This window comes from Mchenga conophoros, linkage group LG3 (assembly GCF_057382185.1).
Source record: "Mchenga conophoros isolate Kocher_MC1m ecotype Shallow Benthic linkage group LG3, M_conophoros_male_GT1.1, whole genome shotgun sequence".
Taxonomy (NCBI): Eukaryota; Metazoa; Chordata; class Actinopteri; order Cichliformes; family Cichlidae; genus Mchenga; species Mchenga conophoros.
In genome coordinates, this window is record NC_140528.1 from 30,181,816 (window position 1) to 30,194,214 (window position 12,399).

Consider the following 12,399-nt stretch of genomic DNA (forward strand, 5'->3'; position numbering starts at 1 on the left):
CTGGACTGCCAACCCCTTAGTATTGTGTCGAAGAGAAACATTCCAAGATCAGAGGATCCTTTAACGTACTGGGGAATGAGGAATACATCTTATCAGAACCTTTTCCACCTGGCTTTACAGTTTGTGTACCCCAGCTTCATCTATGCCTGTGAGTTTTCCAAAGCTGGGGAAATGGTGTAAAGTAAATAAAATAAATAAATTAAAAAGATGCAGATGTGTTTTCATGGAAGGCCTTAATGTTTGTCCCTATTGCCAGTCTTGGCAGCCGGGGGTCAGTCCGCCAGGGCCTCCGCTCCTGGCCGCCACCCGGCACACAATGCACCCGACCCCTATGGCGCCTCCTGCGGGTGGTGGGCCTGCGGGAGGATGGGCCCATGTCTCCTCTTCGGGCTGTGCCCGGCCGGGCCCCATGGACTAAGGCCCGGCCACCAGACGCTCGCCCTCGGGCACCCTCCCCGGGCCTGGCTCCAGGGCGGGGCCCCGGTAACCCTATCCCGGGCAGGGTAAACTGTTCCCTCGATATTCTTTTCATAAGGGTCTTCTGAATCGCTCTTTGTCTGGTCCCTCACCCAGGACCAATTTGCCATGGGAGACCCTACCAGGGGGCAAAAGCCCCCAGACAACATAGCCCCTGGGATCCCTGGGACACACAAACCCCTCCACCATGATAAGGTAGCGATTCAAGGAGGAGGGAGACTGGGGACATTGAGTCTGAATGGACCATGTTCAGCGTCTCCATTGCCGAAGCTGCTGCATTGAGCTGCGGCCGCAAGGTGGTTGGTGCCTGCCGTGGTGGTAATCCCCGAACCAAATGGTGGACACCAGAGGTGAAGGGAGCCACCAGGCTGAAGAAGGAGTCCTATCGGGCATGGTTAGCCGGTGGGACTCCGGAGGCAGCCGACAGGTATCGACAGGCCAAGCGGAATGCGGCTCAGGCAGTGGCTGAAGCAAAAACTCGGGTGTGGGAGGAGTTTGGAGAGGCTGTGGAAAAAGACTTTCGGACTGCCTCGAAGAGATTCTGGCAAACCGTCAGGCGTCTCAGGGGGGGAAAGCGGTGCTCTACCTGCACTGTGTATAGTGCTGGCGGAGCGCTGCTGACGTCGACTGAGAAAATTGTCAGGCGGTGGAAGGAATACTTCGAGGACCTCCTTAATCCCACTGTCACGTCTTCCGAGGAGGAAGCAGAGTCTGGGGATGAGGGGAATGACCCGCCATTTTCCAGGGGCGAGGTCACTGAGGCAGTTAAACAACTCCTTGGTGGCAGAGCCCCTGGTGTTGATGAGGTCCGCCCCGAGTTCCTGAAGGCTCTGGACGTTGTAGGGCTGTCCTGGTTGACACGCCTCTGCAATGTTGCGTGGAGATCAGGGGCAGTACCTGTGGACTGGCAGACCGGGGTGGTGGTCCCCATCTTTAAGAAGGGGGACCGGAGGGTGTGTTCCAACTACAGGGGGATCACATTCCTCAGCCTCCCTGGGAAAGTCTATGCCAGGGTGCTGGAAAGGAGAGTTCATCCGCTAGTCGAACCTCAGATACAGGAGGAACAATGCGGTTTTCGTCCTGGTCGCGGAACACTGGACCAGCTCTTTATCCTCTCCAGGATACTTGAGGGTGCATGGGAGTTTGCCCAACCAGTCTACATGTGTTTTGTGGACTTGGAGAAGGCATTCGACCGTGTCCCTCGGGGTGTCCTGTGGGAGGTGTTGCGGGAGTATGGGGTGTCTGGCCCATTGCTACGGTCCATTCGATCCCTATACATACAACCGTTGCAAGAGCTTGGTTCGCATTGCTGGCAATAAGTCGGACTCGTTCCCGGTGGGTGATGGGCTCCGCCAGGGCTGCCCTTTGTCTCCGGTTCTGTTCATAATTTTTATGGACAGGATTTCTAGGCGCAGCCAAGTGGCGGAGGGCTTTCGCTTTGGTGGCCTCAGAATCTCATCTCTGATTTTTGCGGATGATGTGGTTCTGTTGGCTTCATCGGGTGAGGGCCTCCAGCTCGCACTGGAACGGTTCGCAGCCGAGTGTGAAGCAGCGGGAATGAGGATCAGCACCTCCAAATCTGAGGCCATGGTTCTCAGCTGGAAAAGGGTGGAGTGCCCACTCCGGGTCGGGGATGAGTTCCTGCCCCAAGTGGAGGAGTTCAAGTATCTCGGGGTCTTGTTCGCGAGTGATGGGAGAAGGAAGCCGGAGATCGACAGACGGATTGGGGCTGCAGCTGCAGTAATGCAGACGCTGCACCGGTCCGTCGTGGTGAAGAGGGAGCTGAGTGTTAAAGCGAAGCTCTCAATTTACCGGTCGATCTACGTCCCTACCCTCACCTATGGCCACGAGCTGTCGGTAGTCACCGAAAGAACGAGATCACGGATACAAGCGGCAGAAATGAGCTTCCTCCGAAGGGTGGCTGGCCTCTCCCTTAGAGATAGGGTGAGAAGTTCGGCCATCCGGGAGGGGCTCAGAGTAGAGCAGCTGCTGCTCCACATCGAAAGGAGCCAGCTGAGGTGGTTCGGGCATCAGACAAGGATGCCCCCTGGGTGCCTCCTGGGTGAGGTGTTCCAGGCATGTCCCACCGGGAGGAGGCCCCGGGGCAGACCCAGGACATGCTGGAGAGATTATATCTCTCGGCTGGCCTGGGAACGCCTTGGTGTTCCCCCGGATAAGCTGGAGGAGGTGGCTGGGGAGAGGGAGGTCTGGGCCTCTTTGCTTAGGCTGCTGCCCCCGCGACCCGGCCTCGGATAAAGCGGATGAAGATGGATGGATGGATGGATGGATGGATTGATGGCCTTAATATTTGAGCAGAAGAATGCTAATCTGCAGATTGCATCTACTCCTGCCTGCAGTTCAGACCTGTCACCAGCGACAACATCTGGAGCATCATGAGCTCAACGACAGGACGAAGCAGAGCCAGGACTGCTGGAACAGCTGGAACCCTCCATCAGACCAGAACCGCTGCTGTCCCGAGGTCACAGACTGATGTTAGAGAGGACCAGTGTTGGGCAAGTTACTTTGAAAAAGTAATTAATTATAGTTACTAGTTACTACTTCTTTTAAAAATTCTTTAATTGTTTAATTATTTATATAGCACATTTAATTACAACAGGAGCGTTGACCAAAGTGCTGTACAAGAATACAACATACATAATAAAATAACACAAAAAAGTAACTGAGTTACAATATTCTAAAAGTAAGTTAATTACTAGTTAAATTAAAAAGTTAATTACTTGAAAAGTAACTATCGCGTTACTTAAAAAAAGAAAAAACATTTAACCCTCTGGGGTCCAGGGTATAATTGGCCATTTTTAACTACTTTTGATCTTTACCTTTAAAGACTATTTACTTTGCCTTGTTTGGTATCATTCTTTTCAGCACAACCTAATGTGTCTGAATTTACAGTTATTTTTCATTTTGACATACTGTATTAACACAATTGATCTAAAATCAGACAAAAAACACAAAATCAGAGTAGAAAAAGTTATATTTTTTACTGTAACAACCACAAACATGTTTAATGAATCATATTTCATAACTTTAAATGCAAATATAAATTGTCAGTTTTAAAATCCTATGCACAAGTTTTGTAAACAACAAAGTTATTTGCATCCATTTATCTTTTACCCTTTTTTTAAATAACCATTTCAAACTATTTACAGAACAATCAGCTGTTCTTCAATAAGATGCCACAATTTATTTGTGCCACTCCAAAAACATAATTTCTGTCCACTATAAACGAGAACATCACAGCCTGATACCTGCAGGTCTGACAGCAGCAGGTGTATCACTCCTGTTTCTACCTGGAGACAGCAGTCGCCTCATTGTTCTGATACACAACACAAAACTATCCACAACACTACACACTAACTACACAAGACAACACATTAACTACACACTCCAGACACGCTAAACGTCACAAATCTCTCACATTTCAAAACCTGCTCTCTCTCTTTTTCTGCTCTCTCTCTCTCTCTCTCTCTCTCAGTCACTCCTAAAACTTATTTTTTTGGTTTGTTTGTTTGTTTTTGCTCATAAGCAGAGAGTTCTTGCTGCGCTAACATTAGACAGTAAACGTGATGGAATTATTGAGGAAAAAAACACGTGTATTGTTTATGATGACTCTGGTTTTTCAACACAATTTAAAACTGGTATATATCACCTTGTTGTTTTGCCTTTAAGTGGTCATGTAATTAGCTTACCACGATTACTTTATTCTTCCTCAGTCAAACAGCAGCACTCATGTGATTGTTTTGCCCCCTTAGCTCCAGGTGTTGTGCTAGATCGTGAAAACCGTCCGCGGGAGCGCGCAGCTGCTTAAAGCTGTAGCGCCCAGATTACTTACGTAGTCAGCTACTTCCTGCAGCTAATATAAGGTGCAGTAAGCTGAACACAGCTTCAACCGTCTGTTTGTTGAAAAATAGTAACGGACCGCATTTTCTTGTTAGTAACTATAACTTACGTTACTGAAAAAAGTAAAGTAATAACGCCATTACTTGTAACGCCGTTATTCGCATCACTGGAGAGGACACATGGAACTGTAATACTTCAGAGACAGCTGAAAAATGTTTTGTTTTCTACTGTAAACAACTGTAAATTGTTGTTTCATGACATTTACAAATCATTGCACTCTGTTTTTATTCAGATTTTACAGTCAGGACTTTTGTGGAACTGAGTTTATATAAAATGAAATGAGTAAACTTCCCATTTTCAAACTCCAGCGCTTCTCTGAGTTTCAGATGTTTCATTTTCGGTTTTCTGTACTTTGAGCATTTCTCGGGAAGCTCATATTTTTACCCTCTATCTTTTTAAAACTCCACTTTTTCCTTTCCAGCAAGCTTGTTGTTTCACGTCAATGCAAACCTCCCCTTATTAATCTGACCTGAAACTCAGTGTAAAGTCCTCTCACATGACACGAGTCATGCTTATTTCCTTTTTTTTTAGTAGCTGTTCCGTAAAAGTAGCTCCTTCAGCACATGCACTTCTCTGTCAGACAAATCCTCACACACACATTTGATGTTATTTAGCAAAAAATGTATTGCCTGCATCCAAACTGCTGGAAATGACTTGTTGGCCTATAATTTGTCGTGAATGATATGGAGACATTTTGAGCCTGAACATTCCTGCCACAGGGTAAAAAATTCCTTTTTATCCAGCTAAAAAAAACACGCACGGAAATTTCTTCCTGGCACACAAGCAGCAGTGAAATGCAAACGTTTGATCACGGCAGAGGGTGTGGAAGCATTCAAGATTAGAGTTCAAGCATTATGACGTATTTATGAGGTAATGCAGAGACGAAGGAAAAGAAGGGTTGTCTGTCCCTGTGCTAGTGCTGAAACAAAGTGAGTGAAGTTGCCCCCCTCCCTTCTTCAAATCAGACCAAACTGATGTCAAATGTTTGTGCTGCTTCTGTTTTAAAAATATTAATAAAAGTTTCTACTGGTCACCCAAGGTCAGCCAACTCCTTGCTTTATTGTGAAAAGGTTGTGAAACATCCTGATCACACGTTTTAAACTAACTACATATAAGAGTTAAAACAAATTGTGTGTTCAGTTGGAGAAAAAACTTTATTTATAAAATATAAAACTACTTCACATGTAGGCCAGGAGCCACCTGCGTCTTTTGATGAAGACTGGATGGATTGAAAGCAGATAACCCTGGAGAGTAACGGATTGAGAGTGGCTCACCCAGCACTCTGTTATTCACTGACTGCAGCAGGGAACGGTAAATACTGAAAACATCCCCCTGTGGCTGACGGCAGCCCAACTACACACGGGTTCAAAGTTCTTACCGTGCACGAGCAGCAGGAAGGGCATGAGGCTCTCCATCCCCCTGTGACAAAGACTATAACCTGGTCCCACCTCTGCTCCACCCAACACCCAAATACTCACACGGCTCTAACTTTCCAGCTGTAATGAGAAAGTTTTACTTTCAGTTTCAACCTTCAAAGTAAAAGCTCGTAGAGACGTATTCAGAGACTTCATTCTCCCATTTGAGAGAAAAGTGCTGCAGTGGCAGCAGGAACTCTGTTAAAGCTCTATTTTTATTCTCTCTATCATTCTTTTTTTACGCACACCCCAATTTTAAGTTATTTATTTGTAAAAAATGTTTGGAATCATGTCTGATTTTCGTTCCACTTCTCACGTGTGCACCACTTTGTGTTGGTCTTTCACGTGGAATTCCAATAAAATTGATTCATGTTTGTGGCTGTAATGTGATAAAATGTGGAAAAGTTCAAGGGGGCCGAATACTTTTGAAAGCCACCGTATCTCCACGAAAGAAACTTTCTAGATGGTGCCACGGATGGCAGCCTCGGTACTGCGCTCTCTTGCACTTTTCTTGTTTTTGTTTATTTTCTACGCTTTTGGTTACTCAGAACACATCACTTTCTCCAGAGATCAACTGCTAAACATCAGGCAGTCGTGTCACAATAGTTCTTATCCATTTTTCACAAACCCAGAAAGTTTTTGGGAGATTTTAGTTGGATGCGCAGCAGCTCTCTGTGGCTCCTGGAGGAGACGTAGACGGGGGAGTCGCCCTGGTGCGCTAATGAAACTATGTTGGCGTCTCCGCTCTCTTCCAAACAAAGTCCACGAATTACTGCTCTTAAACCGGACTGACAAGGACTTTGCAGGCTCTGCTGAACTCTGCTTCACTGAAACCTGGTTCAGTGAGTGAGTCCCAGACGCTGTCTTAAATCTGCCGGGCTTCCAACTTCACCGGGTGGACTGCGAAACGAAGCTCTCAGGGAAAACAAAGGGTGGTGGAGTCTGCTTCTACATTAATGGAGGTTGGTGTACTGATGTCACAGTGTTACAGAAACACTGCAGCCCAAACTTGGAAACTTTTTTCATCAATTGTAAACCGTTTTAGGCACGGTGGTTAGCACTGTTGCCGCACAGCAAGAAGGTCCTGAGTTCAATTCCACCATCAGGCCGGGGTCTTTCTGTGTGGAGTTTGCATGTTCTCCCCGTGTTTGCGTGGGTTCCCTCCGGGTACTCCGGCTTCCTCCCGCCGTCCAAAGACATGCAACTTGTGGGGATAGGTTAATTGGATAATCCAAATTGTCACTAGGTGTGAATGTGCGAGTGAATGTGAGTGTGAATGGTTGTCTGTCCCTGTGTGTTGGCCCTGCGACAGACTGGCGACCTGTCCAGGGTGTACCCCGCCTCTCGCCCTATGACAGCTGGGATAGGCTCCAGCGCCCCCCGTGACCCTGAAAAGGATAAGAGGAAGCGAATGGATGGATGTAAACCGTTTTATTCACCGTGGGAGTTTTCTTCCTTCATGCTGGTCGGAGTTTACATCCCTCCTCAGGCCAAACAACGCACTGTGCGAGCTGGCTGACCAGATCACCACCCTGGAAAGGAAATTCCTGGATTCTATTTCAGAAACAGAAGCCCAGGAAAGCCCCCGGACCAGATGGTGTTTCACCCTCCTGCCTCAAAACCTGCGCTGAACTGCTGGCTACTCACAAATCTTTTTTACACATACAAATCTTTTTTACAAGTACAAAATATTTATGACCACATTTTGAGCCCATACCCCTCCCCCAATCTACACTTTCATATTTTGTTGAATTCTTGTTTTTACGATGGAGCTATTTAATTTGTGAGTTTTATTGACTTGAGTCTGAGTGTTTAACCCATTAACACGTGTTGTATTCTTCGATTTGCAAATTTGCAATTGCTGTAAAATGTTTAGCATTGAAAAAAAATCCCTTTGATCCAGAGAGTTAGCTATATCATGTATTAACTCAGTAACTGAAACTGCAGTATTTTAAATGTAAGCTTACCTTGTTCAGAAATCAGATTTAACACGCTGTTCTAGGAATCCTTCAGACACAGTAATGCCAATAAATACTAATTTCTACCAAAAAATGTGCATTTGATGCAAAAGACTGCTAGCTTGTTCGTTTCTCAAAAAGTGTTCATGGGAGTGTAAAATGTTCAAATGTAGTTTTCAATAGTTTTTTTAATCCACTCTAAAAAAAATCCTCAAGATTTGCATCGTAGGTTTATGAACGAAAAGTGATTGAAGTAAAGAAATTGAAATTAAAAAAAAATTACACTCATTACAAATTTAGCTGATTAAATAGAATAACACAAGTTTTTTTTAACAAAACTTTATTGAACAAGTGAACACACAAAGCGCAAAGTCATTTTAAAAAGACATTTTTCAGCAGTAATACCATAACAGAATATCTCAGAAACCGTAGCAGCACAAACGCTAATATTTATTGATCCCTGTGGGGAAACTACTTGTTTTTCTCTTCATTTGACTCACTCACTCAGTGAACCTCTCGGGGAGCAGTGAGGGTACCTCAGGATAGCCATTTAGTGGATTCGAACCCCCGACCTTCCGATCATGGGGCGACCACGCTACCTACTGAGCTATCCCTGCCCTGCTAACTGTCCCTGCCCTACTAATTTTACCTGCACAAATCTGCACAAACGTAGCACTAAAAAAGGAGACCATTTTGGTCTGTTTTGGAGCAGTCTGGGGGGATGGTGACATTTGAATGACCTATAAAATAAAGTAGCACTAACCGCTCCGCCTATTTGCCTTTACGTTTCAAGTGGGTGGGGGGTCAGCTTCACTCTGCTGTCACATCCGCACTTCTCGTACTTCCTAGTACGTGCTGTACCTAGTACGCGAACTGCGCGTACTCCGGAGCGTGCGGTCGCTGGATTGGGACACAGCTTATGAAACCAACTGTGACCTCTTTCTCTGAGTATAAAGACCAGAGCTCAGAGTCTCTGGAGCGGCTCTCTGGACGACTTCATTCCGCATTCAATGTGTCAGCTGCTGACCATCAGGTAACTCTGCTGCTGTTTCACAGAAGAACTAATGCTGAATAAAGCTGATGTAAGTCAGGAAAACTTTAGACACTGCCTCACTTACTTTCACATGGAGACGATCAGCGTCAGGAAAGACACAAACATCAGGAGAGAAAAAGTTTGGGAAAGAAGGAAAAACCCAGAGTTGTTTGTGGGTGGGCCTGAGGGGCCAGTAGTGATGTGTCGGTCACGAACGAAACGGCTCTTAGATCTGACTCTTTGAAGTGAACGACGTGAGCCGGCTCCTTATTGGGAGACGTGTTTTTTTTTTTTTTTCTCTCACCCTCTCTCTCTCTCTCGCACGTTTTTTCCGCTTCACTCCGCACGTGAGCCTTGTGCTTTACGCTGGGAAGGGGAGGAGGGGCGGTAGTTACACTCGCAGTAGCACAGGAACAGAGACAGAGGGAGAGAAAGAGAGCCAGGGACAACAACGTCACATTAGAAAGGTATAATATAGTATAGTATAGTATAGTATAGTAATATATAAAGGTACAGTAATCATCCACAACTATTTTCCGCTGCAGATGATAAAGGATTCAGAAAGTTTATTCATGCAGGTCCATATGACAGAGAATATGCATCTTCTTTTTGTTTTCATATTTTTTCATATTTATATTTAATTGTGTTGTGGTTTGCAGTGTTTTGTGTTGTTTCACTTTAAATTTGTTTAAAAGGAAAAAGCTGAAAATTTAAATAGTTAAAAGTTGAAATGTGAAGAGTTGGTTTTTGTATTATATGATTTATTTATTACATTTTATGTGGAGTAAATAAATAAAAGTATATTTACGGTGGCCACTAGGACAAAACATGTACAAAACACAACAGAAGTGCTCCAGGATGCTAGGGGGCAGTGTTGAGCTTTTGTTACCTGGTGGCTACACAAGCCAGGAAGTACCAACGACCAGATTTGGTGTGTGGTAGTAACAGGAAAATGAACATTTTTTAAATTATTTGAATATATATGAGTGCCTGTGTATAAATACACAAACAATACACACATGCTTTCAATTGTGTAATTTAAGTGATCTAGTAGCTCTGCTTTGAAGTTCAGTTCATGCTAGAAATGTGTTTTTGAGTTTTTACGTGCTTTGTCTCTAGGGGCCACTGCATATATTTATATATAAGCATATATAAATAAAACAATAGTTTTTTTTACATTAGTAATTCATTCTGTGCATAATTTTATATTGTTGTTAATAATAAATTAATTAAAGCAACCAAAACCTGAAGAGCCGGTTCTTTTTAGTGAGCCGAGCCGAAAGAGCCGGTTCTCTAAAAAGAGCCAGAAATCCCATCACTAGGGGCTAGAGCCCGCCTCCCTCACCAGGGACTGAATTTTCTTCTTTTTTTTTTAAGGAACAATCACAGCTCCCCAAAATTCACTTTGTTTGTTGCGTTTCTATTTTTTTCTGTTATTTTTCTCACAGCAGTTAAGTACAGTCAGTTGGTGGCTGTGCTGAGTGTCAGTAACAGTCAGAGAGGAGGGACTCATTGAACGCAGCACATAAGATTTTCTATTAAAAGTAGAAAAACACAGAGAATACGTTTAGTCTGCATTAAATCTGTTGATTTAAGAATTAATGGATCTTTGTATCAAACTGGCAAGACCCCAGATACTATAATACCCAGCTTGATGAAAGCTTCATTATAATGAGTTGTCTCTTCAGTAACCTTTGATTTGACGTGAATTCTCCTGTCAGTGAGCAGCATCTCTAACAGGGCTTCTTCTTTTAAAGCTCACGCACAGCTTCATTCATTCGATTCAGCTCAGGCTGAAAACCCTGCAGCTGTTTCAAACACAGCAGAGTTTAGTGGATCTTTACTGGCTCACAGTCACCTTCACAGCTCATCTTGTAGACTGGACTTCAGGTGTTCAGTCAGAGTCAGGAAGTCTTTGTTCATGTGCTTGATTCAGTTTCTCAGACTCTTCATGTTGATGCTTTGATTCTCTGTGTTTACTCTCACTGAAAGCTTTACATGGATTCATGTCATCTTTAAATTAAAGCAGGCGAACTTAGAAGCAGGACAGCCTCAGTTAATGAGCACAGACTGCATTTATACTCAGATACATGTCAGGAGGAACAAACTGCAGGACCAGGTTTGATTCCCTGCAGTGACACTCCTGGAAGAAAATATTTGACCGCAGAAATCAAAGAATGATATGTTGTGTTTGTGGAGCAGAGCTGTGAATATTAGGAGTCAATATTACTACAAACAGAATAAATCCTAAACTTCAAACTGTGACAAAAATAAAAAAGTTAGTTTAGTGAATATTTAAAATATCTTCCCAGAACCTGATAAAGGTAATATTTTTTGCTATGAGACAAACTCCTGAACATCTGAAAACCGTCAGTGATGGTGAAGGATCACATTTGTGTAACTGTGAGAGGATTTTTATGAAATCAAGTATAATCAAGTGTGCCTTATAATCGAGTGTTCATATATTTTCACATAACCAAGCTTATTGTTAAGGAGAACATAATGCATTCCTTACTTCAGTGTCTGAGATGTTTGACAAGTCATGATATAAGATGTATTCTTTAACCCAGCGTGTGTGATGTCAGATAAGCATGATATACTTCTATGTTTTTATTTTTAGTTTGTGTGTAGAGGTCAGATAAGCTGAGATAATGTCTGAACTTTCCCCTTTCTGTTAAAAGAGGAAGTACTATGTAACCCATTTTGCCTTATAAATAAAGCAACCAGCCTGCGCTTGAGTGTGTGTGATTTTGCTGAGAGGCACACACCCATGCGCATGTCTTAAAACTCTCTGAGTCGGTCTGCAGTGTCTTATTTCTCTTACTTGTGAACAAATGTCTGCACCCCTGACAGTAACAGTCACAGAAAAAGAGGAAAATCCAAAGTCCACTCTTTAATCTGGGCGGAGTCACAGAAAGAAAAGTCAACAACTCCACACATGGAATAATAACTGCTGCTTAGCAACACATTCCTTTGACTGTGACCACAGGAATGAGCTGTTCTGCTGGAACTCCTTTCTGTACTGCAGGCTGATTCACAGAAGCAGATTTCCTCTCTGTAAACAGTGAAACAAGAGCTTCTTCGTGTGCTTGTAATAAACACTCCTACACAGTGCTGTGCAGACATGTTAAAGCTAAAAACAGGTGCATAGAACCAGGCTGAATAACAACAACCCACACTCATAAAGAATCTAATATGAATCCCACTATATCTATCATGGTCCCCCATTTTGATGCAGTGTTTTGAATTTTCATGCAATTTTGATAATTCTCTATTATTTTTGAGTTCACTTGTATTCTATGGTTCCTAGGTTATTCTGTCCAGTATGGTTTATTATATTTTCCCTTGTGTCTTTGCCCTCTGTATTTATTTAGTTGTGTGAGTCCTTGTGCCTGGTTTCCTCTCCTTGTGTTTTATTCCATCATGTTTCCCCAGCCTATCATGTCTGTGCTCTACCTCATGTTCCCTCACTCGCTCTTGTCTTCCTCTCCTCCACTTAAACCATAAGAACCAAGTGGAGCTGTGATGAGCCGAGCTAAGTACTAATGGAAAAGGCGTAACAGAGACTGTGAAGATTTAAGGTGATAGGAAATATAAA

At 43.8% G+C, this 12,399-nt stretch overlaps 2 protein-coding genes across 5 annotated transcripts in view; one reads left to right on the forward strand and one right to left on the reverse strand.

Annotated features, from left to right (window-relative positions):
* Positions 1 to 5,810, reverse strand: part of LOC146578095 (uncharacterized) — a 24,189-nt gene extending 18,379 nt beyond the window's left edge. The window contains exon 1 of the mRNA XM_085267755.1: positions 5,774 to 5,810. Coding sequence (XP_085123881.1) covers positions 5,774 to 5,810 — 37 coding nt within the window. The remainder of the gene's footprint in view (positions 1 to 5,773) is intronic.
* A 2,798-nt stretch (positions 5,811 to 8,608) lies between these two features.
* LOC146578096 (protein NLRC3-like) overlaps positions 8,609 to 12,399 on the forward strand; it is a 40,062-nt gene continuing 36,271 nt past the window's right edge. The window contains exon 1 of one of the 4 annotated variants that reach the window (XM_085257220.1): positions 8,609 to 8,801. The gene's annotated coding sequence lies outside the window, so the exon portion shown is untranslated. The remainder of the gene's footprint in view (positions 8,802 to 12,399) is intronic. The other 3 variants (XM_085257213.1, XM_085257187.1, XM_085257227.1) reach the window with 3 other exon arrangements.